This window comes from Microtus pennsylvanicus, chromosome 5 (assembly GCF_037038515.1).
Source record: "Microtus pennsylvanicus isolate mMicPen1 chromosome 5, mMicPen1.hap1, whole genome shotgun sequence".
In the NCBI taxonomy this organism is placed as follows: Eukaryota; Metazoa; Chordata; class Mammalia; order Rodentia; family Cricetidae; genus Microtus; species Microtus pennsylvanicus.
Window position 1 is genome coordinate 25,871,315 of NC_134583.1, and position 20,866 is coordinate 25,892,180.

General features: G+C 46.5%; 1 protein-coding gene across 5 annotated transcripts in view; it reads right to left on the reverse strand.

Moving 5' to 3' along the window:
- The window catches only part of Slco5a1 (solute carrier organic anion transporter family member 5A1), a 128,025-nt gene extending 108,901 nt beyond the window's left edge, over positions 1-19,124 (reverse strand). For 2 of the 5 annotated variants that reach the window (XM_075971389.1, XM_075971385.1), the window contains exons 1-2: positions 18,927-19,124; positions 15,875-17,265 (exon numbers count right to left, since the gene is read on the reverse strand). In XM_075971389.1, the coding sequence (XP_075827504.1) occupies positions 15,875-16,790 (916 nt within the window). In that variant the 5' untranslated portion in view covers positions 16,791-17,265; positions 18,927-19,124. Of the gene's footprint in view, positions 1-15,874; positions 17,266-18,371; positions 18,479-18,641; positions 18,831-18,926 lie in introns of those variants that run through there. The other 3 variants (XM_075971386.1, XM_075971388.1, XM_075971387.1) reach the window with 3 other exon arrangements.
- Positions 19,125-20,866: the final 1,742 nt, after the last annotated feature.

The window sequence follows — 20,866 nt, forward strand, 5'->3', positions numbered from 1 at the left end:
AGGATGGGTACTGGTCCATCTTCCCTGCCTTCTGAAGTCAACCAGCAGTTGATAAGTTGACAGGACGAGGCCAGTACAGGACAGTGTGGGTACTGACTTGCAGGGAGTCCATACCCAGATCACAAACCTCACTGGCACCTGTTCTGGCTGATCCGGTGAGTCCACCAGTCACTGGCACAAGACAGCCCTAACCAAGGATCATAGCTGCCTACACTCGTGTGTGCTTTTCCTGTCAAAAATACCTACCTCACAAGGGCATACCAGAGTCCTAGACCCAGTGAGGTTCAGAGAGTTTGAAGAGGTCCCACCAGGGGTACTAGCCAAGCTGTCGGTGATGGCAATAGAGACTGAAGTCAGCAGCCTGGAAATGTCATTATTAGAGCTAAGGAAACCATCTGCTGGAATCCACAGGGACCAAGCTGAGAGCAGGAACTGAAGCCCTGGGCAAGGAGCATAAGATGAGATGCGCTCGTGCAGAACACATCGGTGGTAAATTTGGGGTAGGAAGCAGAGCCTGCAAAGGCAACAGCCTCTGAGACAGCCTACAGAGGTGACAGCCTCTGAGACAGCCTACAAAGATGGCAGCCTCTGAGACAGCCTATAGAGGTGACAGCCTCTGAGACAGCCTATAGAGGTGACAGCCTCTGAGACAGCCTACAGAGGTGACAGCCTCTGAGACAGCCTACAAAGATGGCAGCCTCTGAGACAGCCTATAGAGGTGACAGCCTCTGAGACAGCCTACAGAGGTGACAGCCTCTGAGACAGCCTACAGAGGTGACAGCCTCTGAGACAGCCTACAGAGGTGACAGCCTCTGAGACAGCCTACAAAGATGGCAGCCTCTGAGACAGCCTACAGAGGTGACAGCCTCTGAGACAGCCTACAGAGGTGACAGCCTCTGAGACAGCCTATAGAGGTGACAGCCTCTGAGACAGCCTATAGAGGTGACAGCCTCTGAGACAGCCTACAGAGGTACAGCCTCTGAGACAACCTACAAAGATGACAGCTTCTGAGACAGTCTGCAGAGACAAGTCTCTGAGACAGCCCACAAAGGCAACAGCCTCTTAGACAACCCGGGAGGGTGTCTCTGCAGTCAGGTGTGGGCAGGACAGAGCCGGTGGGGTTCTGTGCGAGACAAGACAAAGGAAAGTGTAACCATCGCTGGGAGCCAGACAGCTGAGTTATCCCAACACAGATCCGCTGTACCACTGGTGAGCCTCATCTCAGACAGCACCCTCCGCATTTTCACTCTCTCTTAGGAGAGGACGTCAGTAGAAAACTCAAGCCACTGGGCCTGATTCCCTTGTTTTGCCCATGCAAACCCTGAATGGAGCACCAAGACATGGTGAACTCAGTGGCATCAGACAGAAGGAGGCAGGAGAGGCTTTGACAGCAGCCGGTCAGCTATAAAATCACCGGAAGAAAGGTGGCTGGCGGCAACCCAGAAAGTATTCTATAGCCATTTCTCCCTCTAGCTTTTTGCCTCTGTGCCCTCAATTCTGATGCTCCCATGCTTACACACAGACAAGTGCCTCTGCAAAGGCAGTGAAACAAGGCTCAAGCCTGTCTCTAGGGCCCTAATCTGCTGCTTTGTACTCTCTGCCCGTTTTACCACCTACAACAAGGCTCATGGGTCAATGCATCATCCAGCGGACTACCCAGGAGGTCAAAGGCCCTTCCCAGGAACCACAAACACTGACTAGCAACCCACTGAAATATTTAATCAGATAAAAAAGGCATAAGAACAGCCTGTGAGGTTTTGGTGTTAGGGGTGCCTCTCTATACTCCTTAGCAATTAAACTTGATTATAGCCAACAGCTTGCATCGTAATTATCAGAAGCCCATTGCGAGGGCATCTCTCACTGGGAAGCTATTTATAACCCAAAGCTCTGTCTTTACAGAGAGGATATCAGTAGTCACCCAGACGTGGGTGGAGTAGCAGATTTCAGGCATCACTAGGGTGGTGTGATGGATGTCTGCAGAAGGGAAGCTGCCCTGACGAAAACACCCTGATGGACAAAAACCACGTTTGGTCCCTTCTGTCCCGGGGTTGGTACAAAACACAGTAACTCAACCGAGTGTGGTCAACACTGACTCATTGTGAGACAAGCACCCAGTTCAGAGAAACCATAGACGTTCCCTGCCAGCTACAACACAGGCTCTTCCCAACAGAGAAGCAAGCTTTCTGTTCTGTTTTTAATTTTAGTCCTTTGTAAATTTACATATGTGTTTATGTGTGTGTGCATGGGAATGGGGGATGGGAATACACGTGTGCAGAAGAGGACCACCTGCAGAAATCCCTCCTCGCCTTCCACTTACCTGGGTCCCAGAGATTGGACCCAGGTCATCAGTCTTGGTGCCAAGTGCCTTTACCAGCTGAGGCATCTTGCTGGCTCTGATTTTTTTTATTTATTTATTGCCTGTTCACTCACTTGTCAGGTCTAGCCTCGTCTTAAGTGCTTCATATACCTTAACATACAAGGGCGGGCTACCATCCATGTATGAACAGGGGCAGAAATATGATGGCATCTATCTGCAGTTAAACCGCAGGGCAGAACAAAACGGGTTGATTTAAACTCAGGCAGCCAAGTTCAGCAATCACGAGTAACAGCTGCCTTACACTGGCTTCACCGGAGTCTATAGCAGAGTAGATGTGGGAGAAAGAGTCCTACCACTATGCCCAAATGGAAACCCAATGTGTCATGTGACGTGCTGGAGTTCACACAGCTGTCAATCATCGCAATCATCAAGCTAATGGTACCAAAGAAATCATCAGGCTAGATGATTATAAATTTCTCGGGGATCAGGAACTCATCTCAGGGTTAATTTTAGAAGCAGCTCACAGTATTTCCCACTGTTCCAAGCCCTACTCAGACTTTACCCAAGCACAGATTAGATTAGAAGGTGTCAAGAAAACTCACTTGGCAGAAAGGAAAACCAAACTCCCAAAGAAGGTTACATGATTTGGTCAGTCAGTCATGGCGCTGAAAACTGTTGAGTTTCTGTCAAATTATAAACCAGGCACGTATCTATAGTTGATCATTGCTACTGAATTGAATGATTAACAAATGTCAAGTCCTGAATAACCCATTTACAAGGTATATGTGTACATATGTGTGTGTGTGTGTGCACATACATGTGTGTGTATCCTTGTGAGGGTCCTGAGAGCCTCTCTTTGGCCATCATCACTCTAAGGCTAGCAGCAGAGAACATCCCACACCCAGAACCCCGAGCCCAGTGACTCCGAAAAGTGCCCTCATGGGTGTTCACGTGCACGTGTGTATACATGCGGGCCCGAGACTCACCTCAGCTGTTATCCCTCGTGTCTCTCATTGGCCGGGAATGCACCGCTTAAGCTAAGGTGGCTGAGCAGCAAGCAGCAGGGGATACGGTGTGCCTCGGCCTCAGTGGTGCCAGGATTGCAAAGGCTTGTCACCAGGTGCTGCTCTTTTTATGCAGGTTCCCAGGATTGTCCTGGTGCCTGCAAGCTGTGCGCTCTCCCTCCCGAGCTGCTGCCATGGTGTTGCCACTATCGTGCCTTGCATTTAGTTACCTCTGCCTCTTACCAGTCCTAACTAAAGAACTCAAAATGCGCTTTGCTTTGAATATTTCACAAGATGAAAACACTAGAGAGAGAAAAACAAATTTCAGAACCATTATTCTAAGATTTTTCTTTTGATTCTTTTCCCTTTTCCTTGTTTCAGCTTCAGTCTTTCCAATGCATAATTTGTCAGACTTCTCTCTGAAAACTTTACAGCTATTTGAAAGTTGCTGTGGTCCTCTATCCTAAGGGAAGACATTAAAATGCAGTTCGGATTAGGGCACAAGAAATTAAACATATGAGGTGTAAGCATATTTCTAGGCAAATATCTTCTTGCCTAATAATACAACGACATGTTCCAGACGGAGACTGTTGGTCTGTCACCGTACAAAACAGATTTTAAATTGGTTAACAGCCAAGATGTTCAAGATCTGGGATTCACTCCACACGATCTTGTTCATTCAAACTCCTCCCCTTTTCTTACTCAAACATAAGCATCTTAAAACATGTCTGACCTTCACCAGAATTCAAGTCTGGAAACATAAGAAAATACCTAAGAAGATCAAAACCTACTGTTTATCATCATCAAGGCCCTATAGCTAAGAATTCCCACACATGAGAATTCCAGGGACGGTACAATCCTGTTTCAATCACTAGCAGGTTATTTAACTTCATCCTCTTGTAAATATTAATTTCATGCGCATGCTCTTTACTTTTCAGAGAGAATAACGTGCATCTGCCTATCTAAGTTATATTTGGTAACAGGGATTCATGTTTTTGCAGGGTGACAGTTTCACAAGAAATCACAACTCCCAGGAGGGGAAATAGTCTGAATTTGCCATCAGGTGATACACAGCTGCTGGAAAAAGAACCAAAAGGAATGTCTGACTCCCAGAGGACAGCTGTCACTTGGCAACTGTGTGTGATGCGGCTCAAGTCACCGGGGATGAGAAAGTACTCAAAAGACAGGCTTAATATGGCTCTAGGAAAAGCCGGCTGCCTCTGCGTCCTTCAGACCCAAGTTGGAATTTAAGAGGTGGCAGGAATCAAAGGACTTTATCCCGGCTTCCTCCTTTGCATGTGTTGAAAAGTCAATCATCTGAACTTCTTAAACTGTTTCCTCTCTCTAAGGTCAGTGGTTACAGCCTCTGCGGCTTTGCATGAAGCCTTTGAGTCCAGATTTGGATATGTTTGGGTGACTTTGAACACATTACTTACCTTGGTTTCTTTGACTACTAAATGGGCTATGGATTGGGTAGCTGTTGACCAGAACTCTTCTATAATTAAAATTTAATGGCAACATATATCACAATGATGGTGTGTTTTAAACACTGAAAACTTCGAAAACAGCCCTTGTTAGACTTCCCTATTTGAGACTATTTCAAAGGAATTTTGTTATTGTTGTTCATTTTGCTTGTTTTTTTATTCTGTTTTGTTTTTCAATAAATTAAGTATTTGGTTATTTTTAAGAGAAAGCAGGTCTATTGCCCCTCATTAGATCTCACATCTCTTCTGAGAGCCGTTATTCAGGGGTGAGCTTGCTTTAGAATGTTGATTAGCTGCTTTATAGTTTTGAAGAATTCTTTGCCTGAATAGTTTCTTTAATTGATGTCACTATCTCTAAAAGAGAGTTGGAGATGGAGGATGCTTCTCCACTTTCTTAATAAAATCTAATAAGACAGTTTTATACACACACACACACACACACACACACACACCAAGTTACAGTATTCCCTACTCCTAGAATATGGTAAAGAAAGTCTGAAGTTACCATAGAAATGATGAACATCTCGATACTTAGCATCCACTAATGATAATCCACTACAGGGACTGGAGAGATGACTCAGCAGTTAAGAACTCATACTGCTTTTGCAGAGGACCTGAGCTCAATTCCCAGCACCCGCATCTGATAGTTCACAATGTCCTTGTTGGAGACCAGCCTGGTCTGCATATCAGATTCCAGGCCAGCCAAAGATAGAAAGTGAGACTATGCCTCAAACAATAATGATAGGATAAGAAGGAGGAGGAGGAGGAGGAGAAGAAGAAATCTTTTAGCTTTTTAAAGGTTTTGTGCTTTAGATCCATGTGTGTCATTCAGAATATCCACAGAGGTTAGGTAATATTAAGGGACCAGACATAAGAGGGATCTTCCATGGAAAGGGAAGTAGAATATAGTGTTATAAATGGAAATCCAGAACATCAGAATTAAAGGAGTGGGGTGGAAGGACAGGGTAGGAGAGGAAATATGTGGAGGAATAACTAATGCTAAAGACCTTTTTTAAAAGCCATATGGAAATATACTAATATTGAAACTTCCTAAAATGCATACATGTATAGAATGAATTTCAATGAAGTCACCATATAACATCATTTGTTACCAAATAAAATCCCTAGGACCAGGAAGGGGGTATACCTTTTTTGCATCATTGGCCAAAGGGTTCCCTCCCATAGATTCCCCCAAACACGACAGACTATTGACAACGCTATTCCCAATGCTACAACTTCACAGTACGGCCCTACTGATGAAGACACACATGCTCGTGCCACAGAACATAGAGAAAGCTGGTGCTCATCGGGAAGTTTCACCCCCAACAGGCTAGCATTCAAAATGCTGGAGGGTGTTAGAAACACTCCCAGAAGAAAAAGTACCTAGCAAGCTATGGACCCTACAGCTATAGCACTATGTGCCTGCACGATATGCCCACAGTACAATAATGGCACAATACTGGAGGAGTAGCCAATGACTTTCTTATTAGATCTGATGGATACTCCATGAGATGGTGCCCATACCTAGTATTGTTAATAAAGCCAATAACCTAAGACTAGATATTCCACGGATCCTAGGGACGAACCTAGTACTATTATTCTGCTAAATGAGCCTGGTAGTAAAAGGGCTTCTGATGACATATTACTTACTATACCTGTAGAGCGCATCACTCAGCCCTTCGCAGAGATGCTTCTTGCAGTATTCTGTAATTAACACAGAGACCCACAACTGAACAACATGCAGAGAGTGGGAGACTTTGTAGTGTTCAGCCCTAAGTGGGAAGTCTTTACCACACCCCTCCCACCAGTGTGCAGGTTATAAGAGCCAGAAGTAGTGGACAATCTTAATGAAACAGCATAACAGATGCTCACAGAGACTGTGACAGCATGCCCAAGATCACCCCAAGCTTGAGCCAGACAAAAATCTCTGTATGGAGGAGGGAAAAAAATCTATTCACAAATGTTGGAAGAGGAAAAATCAGTTTTTCTTCGATTTAGTAACACAATATATATACTGCACTCCCGAGGAATAGTGGGCCAACCCAAAACAATCTCCATGGTTTTTAGTTGAGCTTTTCTTTTCTTTGTTTTGTTTTAATAAAAGAAAAAAAGAACATGAAGTTATGTAGGAAGGGTAGAGAGGAAGATTGGAAGAAGCTAGAAATGGGAAGAATGTGATAAAGTATATCATATGAAATTCTCAAAGGATAAATAAAAGAATAATAAATAAATTCTTTAAGTCAGGCAGTCGTGGTACACACATATGTAATTCCAGCACTCAGGAGGCAGAGGCAGGTGGATCTCTGTGAGTTCAAGGCCCATCTGGTCTACAGAATGAATTCCAGGACAGCTAGGACTGGTACACAGAAAAACCCTTTCTCAAAAAAAACAGATAGATAGGTAGATAGATAGATAGATAGATAGATAGATAGATAGATAGATAGATAGACAGATGATAGATAGATAGATCTTTAAATACACCACTATTGCACACTGCCTCTTACTAGCACACCACAGAATAGAACCTACATGCAGCGGCGAATAATGCAATGATTTCTGCTTCCTCTCTCTCTTGCTGGAAGACCTTCCTGTTCACACACTTTCTTTCTTGATGCTCTTCTATTCAACATGTTCATCCTTTTCTGAGTCTATGACCTAGAGATTTTTAAGACTGTGACACAGAGTTTCTAGGAACTCAGGAAATCATAGGTAAACTGAACAGTTAAAAAAAAAACAAAACTTTGCTATTGACAATTCTGTTGGCTAATCCACTGAAGTGAATCCCTTCTGGGCATTGCAGTACCTTCAGCAGCATCCATGGCCTAAACACTAAGTGCCAGTGGTCCTCCTCCATGCTGTGACCATCGAAAGTGACTTCCAACATTTCCACGTGCTGGGGAATATATTGTAACTGGGCAAAGATGTATTACATTTGTTTATGCTCCAGAATATTTCTTTAACTGTGTAAAGGTGTGTCATTTTTGTTTATGCTGCATTTGTTTAACAATATGAAGGATGTATGTTTCATAACGTAAAGATGAGTTGCGTTTGTTTCACCTTGCCTGCCTGAGCCACCTGATTGGTCTAATAAAGATCTGAACAGCAGTAGCTAGGCAAGAGAGAGGATAGGTGGGCTGCCAGGAAAAGAGAACAAAAAGGAGGAGAAATCTGGATTCAAAAAGGAGGGGAGAGGAGAAGAAGGAGACAGGGAAGCTAGGGGCCAGCCAAAGAGTCACCCAGCCACCCAGCCACCCAATCAGCTAGCCAGCCACAGAGGAAACAGGAAAAGTAAGATATACAGAAAGAAGGAAAGAAAGGTAAAAAAAAATCATCAGGGCAAAACACAGAGAGAACAAATAAAAAAAAAATAGAAACCAGGACAATTTAAGTTAGAAAAGCTGGCTAGAAACAGGCCTAAGCTGAGACTGGGCATTTGGAACAAAGATTAAGAAGTCTCTGTGTCTTTACTTTGGAGCTGGGTGGTGGCCTTCCAAAAGAGAAAAAACAGCTACCCGTATGTCCCCAGGAGGCAGGCGAAGTCACACCCTGATTGAGAATGAGCTAAAACCTCTGTAGTTTCCTGTTTCAGAACCAGCAATGTCTGGCTGTCACAAAATTGCCCATGGCTTCCCAGAAGGACCAGGCAGCAGTGGAATCCTCTACCTGTGTTTTCTGGCAATGGGAAACTGAAAACACAGGATCCCAGCACAAACTACTGCAGGAGCAAGAGACACAGCAGCACCTACTGACACCAGCTGCTACCGTCTCAGAAAGACCCACTGGAGCAACCCTAGGCCCCTCATGGTGCCTCACGCTTTTTCCCTGAATGCTTCCCCTATAATACCTAAAGTCCACTTTTCCTCCTCTTTATAACCCTACTCCTTCTTCTTAAAATTATGCAATACAAAGTTTCCACACACTTGGAAAAACAGTCCTCAGAGCTGAACTAGAGACATGTACTGATCAATATGTACTCGGAGGTTGCGTGGGCTCGGAGGTGAGTCTACCATCTGTGAGAGTGGCCTTCTCAGAATTTCCATGTAAGCAGTACTAATGACTCTGGGAAAGACATGTGGGTTTCTAATCCACACGTGAGTTCAGATGCAAAGCCATTCTGATATAATACCTAGATGAATCCTTTACATGGTTCGTCATCTTAACCGTTTTTTAAGCATACAATCAATAGTATCAAATACATTCGACATCATTGTGCAATCAATGTTTCTTTTTGTAAAACTGAAATTCTCTGGCCATTAAACAACTAACTCCCCAGTTACCTCTCTTCTTAGCCCCTGGCAAAAACAGATTCTTCTATCTAGGAAGTAACCACTTTACAAGTTGTATAAATGGGATCAGGCAGTTTTGGGCTTTGTGTGACTGGCTTGTTTCACTCATCATGAAGACTTAGAAGCTGTCTCTGTGTGCTAGGTGCCTGATTCCCTTCCTTTTGATGGTTGGATGGCGTCCCATTGTCCCGATGCACCACATTCTGATTAGCGTCCCCCTTGCTGATAGACATTGACTTCCAACTCTAGGCTACCGTGACTACTGCTGCATGAACATGACATTGCTTTCAATTTGTTTCTGTTTGTTTTAAATATAAACCAGACGTGGGGTCGTTGGACGATGTTGAGGAAATGCCACACTGTTCGTAACACTAATGTTTAAGTCTTTTGGAAGCTTGGTTTCTTTGACCATCGAATAAAATTTTGTTTGTTTGTTTACAAATGGGACTGAGCGGGATGAATCCTAAGTCACACCGTGGCTTGAATCCTATTGTGCTGACAAGAATCTGTGCTTGAGGACAACACATCCCCCTTCCTGTCTGAGTGTTCTATACTATCTGTCCCTCATTGTTCAAAACCCTGTGCAATACAGGCCTCACACGAGTCCACTCCCTGCCTCAGTGAACTGTTATTGTTTCTAGATCATCAAGAAAGAAAGAAGCGACCCAGCCAGGCAGATCATATCTATAACCCAGCACTTGTGAGGTGCAGCTAAGGATCAGGAGTTCAAGGCCAGCCTCAGATGTGTCTCCTGGTTTCCAAAAACTGAAAGCAAATGAAAGACAGGAAAGAGGCAGAATGAGTTGTGGGCATGTTGGTATTCCCCACCTGCAGCTGCACAGCCTCATGGGTTTCTCAAACCGGGAGTGCCACCCACAGAGGGAAATGCAACCGCGCATGCACACACAGCCTCTGGTGAGGAGAGAGGAAGTGCTGCTTGCCTCGCTTCTGACATACAAGTAACGTGATAGGAGCTGAGCAGCCTATATTTATCTATTTAGGGACACACATGTATGCTACAGCAATTTAAAAATTCCACGAATTTGAAAGAGCAAGGGAGTAGCACATGGGAGAGCTTAGAGGGAGGAAAGGGGAGGGAGAGGGTGTAATTACATTATAATCTCAAAAATTAACCAATCTAAAGAAGGACACCACTTGTTCAGGCTGATTCTCTCACTGCACCCTTCTGGCATCATGGCCTCATACAACTGTGTCATTCTGAGAAGTCTCCAAAACATAGGAAGTACATCAAACGGGCATCCTGCGCCTGGAAACACGGGAAGAAACTGGTGTTCTTCTTGAGATGGAAGAACTACAAGCAGTGGCGGCTCCAAACCCAAGTTCTAAAGGAAACTTCCCAGCTGAGTAGTGGGTCTCCGGGCTGTTGGTCCTACATGCTCGAACAGACCAGCTTCAATAGCATCGCCCAAGTGCCTAATGGAAACACAGACACTAAAAAGATGGCTCTCTTTACCAGCAGGTGGGCTGAAAAAGTCAGCATGCCCAACCCACTGACTTCTCCACTAAGATCAGAAACACGTGCTGTCCAATTGGGCCCTGCGGTCATTTGCTTCTCTGTTTCACAGACTGATAACTTGCCTTAGAGGCCCCAATCAACAGACACACTAGCAGCAGACAGTAAGTCCAGTCTCTGCTAGACATACAGAATAGATACATGATTTAACAGATTAGCTGTCCCAAGGATGTGGGGAGCTCTTGCTGAACCTCTGAAGGGGCTCCCTCCTGCCACCTATCTCTGGCTGCCCTACAGTGTTCTAGGGGATTTTTCTCCATCAGTCTGAATTTGTTTCCTGAAATTCCCTGATATTCTTTCTCCCACACATTCATTTTCAGTGGAGATTATCTTTTTCATTCACTCAAGATTTACCGGAGCCTACTTCCAAGAGGACCTCAGACAGCTTAAAAAGATAAAGGCATTCATTGCAAGGCGGGCACACAAATTTAAAGCAGGATTTTAAAACTACTCAAAAGTCTTCAGGCAACATAGATTCCTAGTCTGATGCCTCCCTTTCCCCAACCCCCATCCCCACCACCTGCTGCTTCCCCTGGCCCTCTTCAAGACAGACAGGGGCATCAATGTGCCTCCTCTTACTTCTTGAGAATGAGGTTAAACCCAGGAAGTAAATTCTCAGTCTGGCTCCTTCCTGGCTTCCAGGCTTCTGCAAGCTGCCTGGGGTTAGAGGGGACATCTGGTGAATTCTGTCACTCTTAGAATGTCCATTTGTTCCCAGTCCGTGTGAGGAAAAGATGCATAATGGTGAAACTGGGTCACCACACACCCCTCACACTTAAAAGGCGCTTTTGGTGTGTTGCACAAGCTATAAGCGCACTTAATGGCCTCCATTAAAGAAAGGTAGTCATTGAAGGTTGACACGCAGACTCTGAGGGCAGGACCTTGAGTCCCCATAAAATGCAATTAGGAAATAGCATCACTGAAATGCTGACCAAGACTTTCCTGGGCCCCGTTTTGAGGGAGTGATTTCCTACACAAGAATTCTTTGACTTCTTTTTCTGATTATGAAAGAAGATACACACCGTAGTAAACCATTATTAACTCCCCTCCTGCCCAGGCCTAGGATGGGCTTGGATTCTGGTATAACAATGAAGTGCCACCCATACTATCTACAGAGCACTTACACACACGAAATCCCACTAAGTCTACAAACTATTAAGAAGGGAAGCTGTCATAATCCCCATTGGAAAGAGAAGCTGGGCGACCGTCACGAGGGGAGAATACGGGCCCTTGCCTCCTACGCCGTGGCTAGTTCAGACCAACTGTGTTCCGTCCTGAGGTGTGAGTCAGGGCTGATAGTTAAATGGTAGCACAGGGAGGCAGTAAAGCCAGTATCTGTACTGCTTGGCAGCTGGCCAGCCCATCCCAACCTCCATTTATGACAAATACCATCCGAGCAGGCCAATCGCTTTTCAAAGGGTTCCATTGCACTTTGTTTATCCTGTCCGGGGAGGAAGCGTGTGTCACAACATGTGTGTGGAAGTCAGATGAGAATTTTCAGTAGTGACTTTTCTCCCAGGTCATCTGACTTAGCAACAAGTGCCTTTAACCCCTGAGCCATCTTGCCAGCCCCCTAGTGACTCTCTGTTCTAGAAACGCATCCTTCCTTTCTTACCCCCACTGGTTGTCCACTTTTTCTCCTTTCCCTGTCGTTCACAATTCCTTTCTTTTTAACCACCAAAGGATCACACACCCATATACCCCTATCTGAGATATACTTACAAATCATGGTCTGGTTGCCCACTGAACATATTACTAATACTGACAAAGCTTTCTCTATACCCAAAGCCAACACTAAGGCTCTTTCGATCCTTGCAGCAGAGTTAGAGAGGTTAACAAGTAGAAGCCTTTTTATCGAAGCTACATCCTCATTTCTTCTTTTGCACTTCGACCCACCAGAATGCTAACATAGAGCCTTGCCAGGATGAAGATACACAATTATATCTCCCTTTGATAGTCTCAGTGTTACTTCAGATACTTGCTCCTGCCTGCAACTTCTACCTGGTATTAGGTTTGATGCTGCTGTTTGGTGAAAAGTGTGGCTATGGGGGTTAGAAAGGAAGAGAGGGAGATTTGTGAAGAATTATGTGAGGTGTTTTACCATTGTTACTCTCTAGAAAAGAAATCCCACATTCCGACTGGTTACTTTTGCTGTGTCCTGGAAAAACAGAAGTCTTCTGATCTTAATTTTTACAGAGGGAGCCTAGAAAGTCTATTCCTAAAGGTTTTGGGCCAGGTGTATTGGTGTGTACCTGTAATCCTAGCAACCAAGGGACCAAGGCAGAAGGAGTGCAAGTTTAAAGCCAGCCTTTATATATAGGCTATTATATATACGACTATTATAGATATAATGAATTCTGGCCAGCCTGGACTACACTATGAGCCTCTGTATCCTCACCCCCACCACACACAAACCACTCCTCCCCAAAAAATCTTGTTTTGATTACTAAAATTCATTTCATGTAAAGCAGAATTATCATGGGTTTCCTTAAGAATGCACCCTAAGGCACTCACCAATTTACAATTACTTCCAAAAAACAAACAAACAAAAAAATTAAAAATAAAACCAATCATGTCAGCACCTTTTTGGAAAAGGAAGAAGAAAGCTACGTGTTGCTTCACACCTGTCCTGAAAACTCCTCAAATGTTATGATTCACGACATTTTGGTTTCCCCAAAGGAGCCTAGAGCTGGGGATGAAGCTGAGCGGTGAAGCCCTTGTGTGCCTGCACAAAGCCTGGGCCCAGTCCCGGGACAGCTCCTAGCCCAGGCTATGTATACTATGAATATGAATGTAATGTGCAATTGCTATGTTCTTCAGAAAAATCTGCTCTCAACGTTCTGACCCTCGGCATGAGGTCTGTGATTCTGATGGAGAAAGTCTGTGTCCAGTGCAGATGTGCCTGTAGCAGGGTAGAAGGGATACGAACTTCCGGTGTAAACGGAAGTAAAGGCCAGCAGAAACAGGGAAGCACACCAGGATAATCACACGGATGCAAGACACCATTCCACGTGGTTTTCAAAAGGAAGAGACAATCTCTCCAGAAAAACATTTTATAGTCACCCATTGACTCACACGGTTAAACCTGAAATCACCAGAGAATGTCCAGATGTGTGTAATATAGAGCACACAGTCCAGATGTGTGTAATATAGAGCACACAGTCCAGATGTGTGTAATATAGAGTACACGGCATCACTTGGGAAGTGCACTAACACAAGCGGTCTGTCTTAGTTTACGGTCACCAGAGAGAAATGATAAGTCAAGACGAGAATGTGAAAACTGTACGTCCCATAGCCTTGTCCCCCAAAAGTCTGTGACACACACACACACACACACACAGGTTAAGATGCTGTTCGGCAATATGAAAGCTACAATGACAAATTGCCAAGTGTGATTATATTAATAAGTGGGCTTTGGGGAAATCCTAGTTTTAACTTTAGTAAAGATAAAGAAATTTAGGTGGCAATTGAAATTGAATTTGGGAAGGTGTTTGATAGTAATAGGTAACAGTTCGTAACTTCCTTAGCATGTTTATGCACCTGCCAGTATGGAAAAAGTGCATTTATTTGTTCCTCTATTTATTGCTAGTGCTGAAGAGCCAATCCAGGACATCTTCTGTGAACGTTCTCTATAGTTGGGCTACACCCCAATCCCAGAATATCCTTTTTTCTAGAAGAAGGTTGTTGCCTGAGATTGTGAAGCCCTGGTTAGCCCAGTCTGCACCATGTAGCCCAGGGTGACCTTAACTCTTAGCAATTCTATCGCTTCAGCCCCCCAAGTGCTGGAATTACAGGTTTGGGCCACCATACACAGCTGATAAAATAAGCAATTATTAAGTCCGATGAGTGGATATATTGATATCTATTATACTGTTCTTTAAGCTTTCCACATCAAGTGTTGGAAGACATAGTGGCATGGTAACTAGTCTCCTCTGTCCACAAGAAGATCTGTGCTTACATTTAATAACAAAATCAAGTTATAAATGCTGCATTGGGCCAGTTCCTGCAGACAACTACGAAACCCTCCAAGGACAGTGAGTGGATTGAGGACAAAGTAGAGCCCTCCTACATTGGCTGTGTTTCCCACTCTCTTTGAAATCCTTATTCACACATCAAAGATCCTTTCAACACATGGCTAAGAAGTTACTAAATATGTCTAGAGTTTGACTATCTCTAGTTAATATTTTTATAAAATCAGAATTTTTATGCTGGCCAGCTAGCCGAGCCACTTGGGGAGTCTAGGCCAGGGAGTCTGGTCTCAGGAGAACAGAAAAAAAAGACGCAAGAACCAACACTCAGGTGGTCCTGTGGCCTACGCACAGGTCTACACACACACACACACACACACACACACAGAGGCGTTAGGTGTTTTAGGTGACTCCAGCAGAGAAACAGGAACACAGATCCCTCAGCTAGGGTGACACTCGCCCTTTCCAAGTTCAAGTTCATCCTTTAGTGCACTTTAAAGGAGCAGTTACTGCAGCAAGCTGCTGACAACCATCAAATGTGCTTCGAGGAAGTCAGTTAGCCATGGCCCTACCTGCCTGGCCTCCCATGGGCTCTCTGAACTTAGCCCAAACACCTCTGCCCACTGACGCTCTTAAATGCAAGTCAAGGAACCACAGAGCCTGTGTTCTTCTGAAGACAGTAAGGAACTCCCACAGACTCCAGTGACAGAGGTCCTTAAAGCACTATGTGATAAACCTGCTAGCCTGGGGTGCTGACTCTTCACGGACAGACATACCTTACTCATCCCTTGTCTTTCAGGCTTCACTCGTGTTTGGTTGCTCAGAATACAGGGGTGGGAACAGCACAGGGTATGTGGTCTGGCTACCCCATTAGCTGCTGTTGGGGATGAAGAGGTTGCAAGGGAAAGAGAGCAGTAGCTCACAGCTGGTGTTGAGTTAGTTTTCTTCCTTTCTCGTCTCTTCTAGGAAGGACAGCTTTTAGACAATAAACTTGATCGAGATTTCCCAAAGGTGGACAGCAAGAGAAAATGGCCCTATCCTATCCTATTTTTAACTGTTTGTATTGGGTGGAGAAAACAGATATGAGACGCATCTGAAAACTCGTTCAAACAATGCTTTACCCCAAACTGAAAACATAGCACACCAAAAATCGAACTTAGAAGGAGTGAGCCACAACACTTAATATATTGAAAATACAAAAGATCATGTTCCTTTATACTTGGGGAAGAAAAGGAACATCTCTGTCGGTCAACTACACCCCCAGAGAACAGCAAGTCTTACCTAGGTACAAGGATGCGTTGTCTTTCTTGACGTTGTCATCTAAATAGGTTGGTCCCAGGGTGTAAATCGGTGTGGAGCCCATTCCAATGAGAACCTGCGCACAAACGAATAAAGCCACATAGACCCAGTGATTATTTCCTCCCGACTCCTTGGGACAGGGAGGAGGCTCCAAGGTGGCTGTGGAGTTGCCATTCTGACAAAGGCCATCATTGGAGGCCGAAGCATTCAACTCTTGGATTTGGTAGGGAGGCGAGATGAAGTGAGGTAGGGCGAAGAGCGCAGCCCCGACAGCGATAAGAAGTCCACCCACCGCCAGCCATAGAGGCCTTCTCCCACGGCCACCAAAGTAGCTGACGAATACCACCACGACCAAGTTTCCTATGTCAAAGCAGCTGACCAGCAGCCCGGACTCTGAACTCTTCAGGCTGTAACGCCTTTCGATGGTAGTGATGACACTGCTTAGGTACCCAGAGACCATCAAGGCCTGGATGAAGGTCAGGAAACACATGCACACTAGGAAACAGCGAGAATCCGTGAGGACCACGTAGAGACACCTTCTCTCCTGGAGTGTAGCCAGAGTAGAAGACACGGACAGAGTTTTGGTGGGGTCCATCCTGTGGTTGCAGTCGATGACTTCGGCTGCAGTCCCTGCCGAAGTGGATGGGGCAGAAGGGCTAGGGACTATCAGGTTCCCTCCTTGATGCCTCTCCTGGTGACCCAAAGCTTCCATGCAGCCCAAGGCCAGCTCGCCATCTGCGTTCCCAGCACTGAGATTCGGCCGGCAGGAGGCGCTGTGCAGGACTGGTAAACTCTTCGACTTGAAGGTCTCTGACTCGCACTTCCCTTGGACAGCTCCCTCCGCCGCAGGTGCCTCCAGCTGCTCTTGGGCCCGGGACTGCACAGTCCCTTCGTCCATGATTCTTAAAATTTGAACGCTTATCCCATGCAAGGCCTCCGGCACTTTTCATCCACCTGCACGAGGGGCCGAAGCCAAGCCCACTCAGTTTTGCCCACCTGAGACCCGGGCTGCGTGTGGCAGAGCCGCTTAACGAAACATCTCAACAGCAGGCAGGTGCCCAGAGCATCCTGACCGGAGGTGCAGCGGGAAGGTTTCGCCACCTCGTGCTGGGGGAGGTAATGATCCGCACGGTCCTGCGAGGAGCCTTGCTTGGCGTCCACCTCCCAGGGATAGCTCGCGGCAGTCGCTTTGCGTGTCCGGTGCTCATCCCCTCCGCCACCGCCTCTCAGAAGGTGGCCAGGAGCAAGAGCGCTCTGTGCCCAGTGTGGTGCCTCTTAGCGCGACTGTCCGAACCGCATCCCACTTAGTGCTCCCAGGGGTGTTCGGTGCCCACCGCGGGGATTGTGATACATTCGGGGGTGAAACTGCCAACCTGCAAAGCACAGAACGGATAGTCAGGGAAGGATGGCTGAAGTTGGGGCTGGTGTCCCAGAGCCCGGGCTGGAAGCGGGAAGGGGGGAGGGGGCGGGTAGTGCTAGGTAACCCCGTAGTCCCCAGAGGGACCGAGGTGCTAGCCACTAGAGGAACCCCGCAGAAAGAGCCTGCAGTCCCGGAACAATGAGCAGCAGGCGGTCCATGGAGACTCTCCCTCATTGTCTGCGGCGAGCCAGCCCCCGCCCCGCCCCTTTTGCCTTAAACAGTGCGTTTGCTTTTATATGTTAATAATTATCAACCGGGCAGCTCTGACTCAGAGGCAGTGTCTTTAAATTCGAGTGAACTAATTGCAACCTTTTGGTACTCCTACTCCGTGACTTAAAATAGAAGATTCCCAAAAGAACAAAGGAAAGTTTTTTCTTTTACAAACACACAATGCCTTCCCGATCTCAATTTTTAAAATGCATTTTTTAAGCGATAGAAAGAAAACTACGTGTAGAAATGTGTTTGCACACTTGTACGCTGGCACGTGTGCGCGTCGAGATGTGAATTCGTCTACTCCATCAGACACCTACTTATTCAAAGCTAAAGGCAGCAGGAGGAAAGAAAAAAAGGTCAACATGCTTGCCTGGTTATTCTTTACGCTATAAATAGCCCCTTGCCGGAAAGAACTATTCAATTACAAGTAACGAGGGCATTCAAGGCTGTGGCCCACGTTAAGTCCCAGAGCGCAATGTTGAGCGAAACCGAAAATCAATTTGCTTTGCAGATGGCTGGATGAAGACACAACCAAACAAAGAGACGCTGGTATAGCGTGCGCGAGGAACCCACCGAAGCGGCTCAGCACAGGCGGGCCGGCGGGGAAGTGTAAAATTTGCCTAAAGCACCCCAAGGAACGTGGGCCCTGGGGTGTGTGCGCGCCTGCGCAAATACACACACACACACACACACACACACAGAGAGAGAGAGAGAGAGAGAGAGAGAGAGAGAGAGAGAGAGAGAGAGAGAGAGAGAGAGAACACGTTAAAACTGCTTGTGCAATCCAGCACTCAACTTGAATTCAGCAAGCTCCAGCATCGGTGTACCCTGGTGTAAACCTAATACCTAATCTTGGAGAATCCGACACCCCTCCCATCCCGCCGCGATGTGCACCTGGTGGGAGGGATTGGGGCTCCACTGCGTGGATTTCCTTCTGAGCTTTTGTAGTGTTGCTGCGAAAAGAAAAAGAAAGGGTAGAAGAAGAAAGAGAAAGGCGGAGAAACGGCCGTGAGTGGCAGTCACAGCATCTCCCTGGACTGCTCCGGACCGGACTCGCTTGCAGATTCCCGGCCTTCCAGTGGCTCGCAGACCTGGTCTTGGGCTCCGCCCGCTTACCCCTGCGCCTTCCCGGGAAACTCCACCCGTGGCTGCGCGCCGAGCTGGGGAATCCCGGCGTCGGAGCCCCTGCCTGGGGGAGCAGCCGCATCGCGGCGCAGACTCGGATAGGATGGACAACGCGGATCCCCGACCGGAGCTCTCGGAACAGATGCGGAATCCCAGGGATACCCCATGCGTGCGCGCGCGCGAACACACACACACATACACACACACACCGTGGGAGGACAGAACTGCCAGGGAGAGCTCGCCGCTCTGCCGGGCTCACAAGCCTCCACAACTCACTAGCAAGGGTGATGAGCAGTCTGCTGGGCTGGGAGAGGAGCGGCCGCAGTAGAACCGCGGTGATGCGGGCAGATGAGCCAGCAATCTGCCCAGGCGGTCTCGGTCCCGCCGCGGAGAAATCGGGGAGTGAAACTGCGACTCGGGCTGGCTAACTCTTCCCCCAACCCCTGGCCTGTCACCCAAGCCTCTTCTCTCCAGACACACCGCACAGAGACGCGCCAGGACTGGAGCGGCAGAGGGCGCAGGCGCGCGGGCAGTCACCCAACCCAGCCCGCAGGCAACCGGCCACCCCTCTCTGCACTTTACCTGCAAAACGACCTGCAACAATGCCCCAAGGAAGCCGCGCGTCTTAAAAGTCACCGACTGGTACAGAGAGCCATCTTATGTAAAGTATTTCGGTTAGTTTCTACCAAGTTCACCAGGCACCATGTCGTTTCTACCATAGCAGATTCTGGGGACCAAGTGGAGCAAGATCCCTGATGTAGGGAATCTTGTCTTGCCAAGAAGATATCTACATTAATGGCTTGAACCCACGCTGTACTTTCTTACAGCTTGCTACTGCAGAACCAGACACCGGTGAATCTGCCTTTCCAGAGCAGGAAGGCCGCTTGCAGAGGCACAGAGACAGTAAACCAGAGCAGGAAACCAGTAGACTCGTTGCTGGGAGATTGGAGAGATGGGGCAGAGGACAGGACACGGGGGTTTCATGGCCTGTGTATTCCTAGGTGCCATGACATTCTGCCTTTCTTGCCAGAAATAGCTTCGTCAGTGATGGGAAAGTATTGGAGTGGAGAGACAAATAAAGTGGACATATCAATCTGTGATGAGGTAGGGGCCCAGGAGACAGAAAACAAGTTGAGAAGGTAGATGTGGCTAGCCTAGTTAAGCCAACACAGGGGGGACTCTTTGATTTAACACCTGAGTAAATGATGAATGAAGCCCAATCAAAACCTGAGAGGAGAAATAAATGTACGAGTTGTTCTCATTTTATGAGGGTTGAGTGTGATGCAGCATCCAAGTGTGCCTAGCCCATAAACTACGGGGTACAAGACGTTCAGAAGGTTTGGAATAAGCGTGTAGATTAGTAGTCGTTAGCCACAAAGACAGCGTGAGAAAGGATGAGTGAACAAAGCAGATTCCAAACTGAGAAGAGATACAGGCTAAAGATGGGGCACTGGGAACATTAAGATCTGAGAGAAAAAAAGTATATAAAAAAAAGATTAGTAACAGGAACCAGAAAGGTAGGAAAGAATGGATGTTGCTGAGGCCAAAGAAGCAGGCAGACTAAAGAGGGCAACAGAATGAGAAGGCCCTGCCAGCTCCAGGCACCCACGCTCCTCTGGCTACAATGCCATGCCAGACCCAGTTGACTGCCTCTGGCTGTCCCTATGACAGCACCATCTCACTTTACAGATGCGGCATGTGTGCTCTGGTCCAAAGGTCTGTGTCCATAGGCAGGCATAGTGCATGTGTCTGTAATCCAAGCAGCTGAAAGGCGGAAACAGGAGGATTGAAATCTCAAGGCTAGCTTGGGGGTTATATAACAAGACTTTGTAGAAAGAAAGAAAGAAAGAAAGAAAGAAAGAAAGAAAGAAAGAAAGAAAGAAAGAAAGAAAGAAAGAAAGAAAGAAAAAAGAGGGAGGGAGGAAGGAAGGAAGATAGGAAGGAAGGAAAAGATCTGGAGACTGGAGCAATGGCTCACTCCAAAAAACTAGGAGGTCTGATTCCCAAAACCCATATGGTGGGTTATAATCATCTCTAATTCTGATCTTGGAGGATCTGACAATCATCTCTGGCCTCTAAGAGCACTGCATACACGTGGTGCTCAGACATACATACAGGCAAAACACTTGCACATATAAAAATTCATTATCGTTTTTTTAAAAGAAACTGTTTCTTGTGGCCCTTGCTTTCTGCTCCCTTCCCTCTGGCTAAGTGAT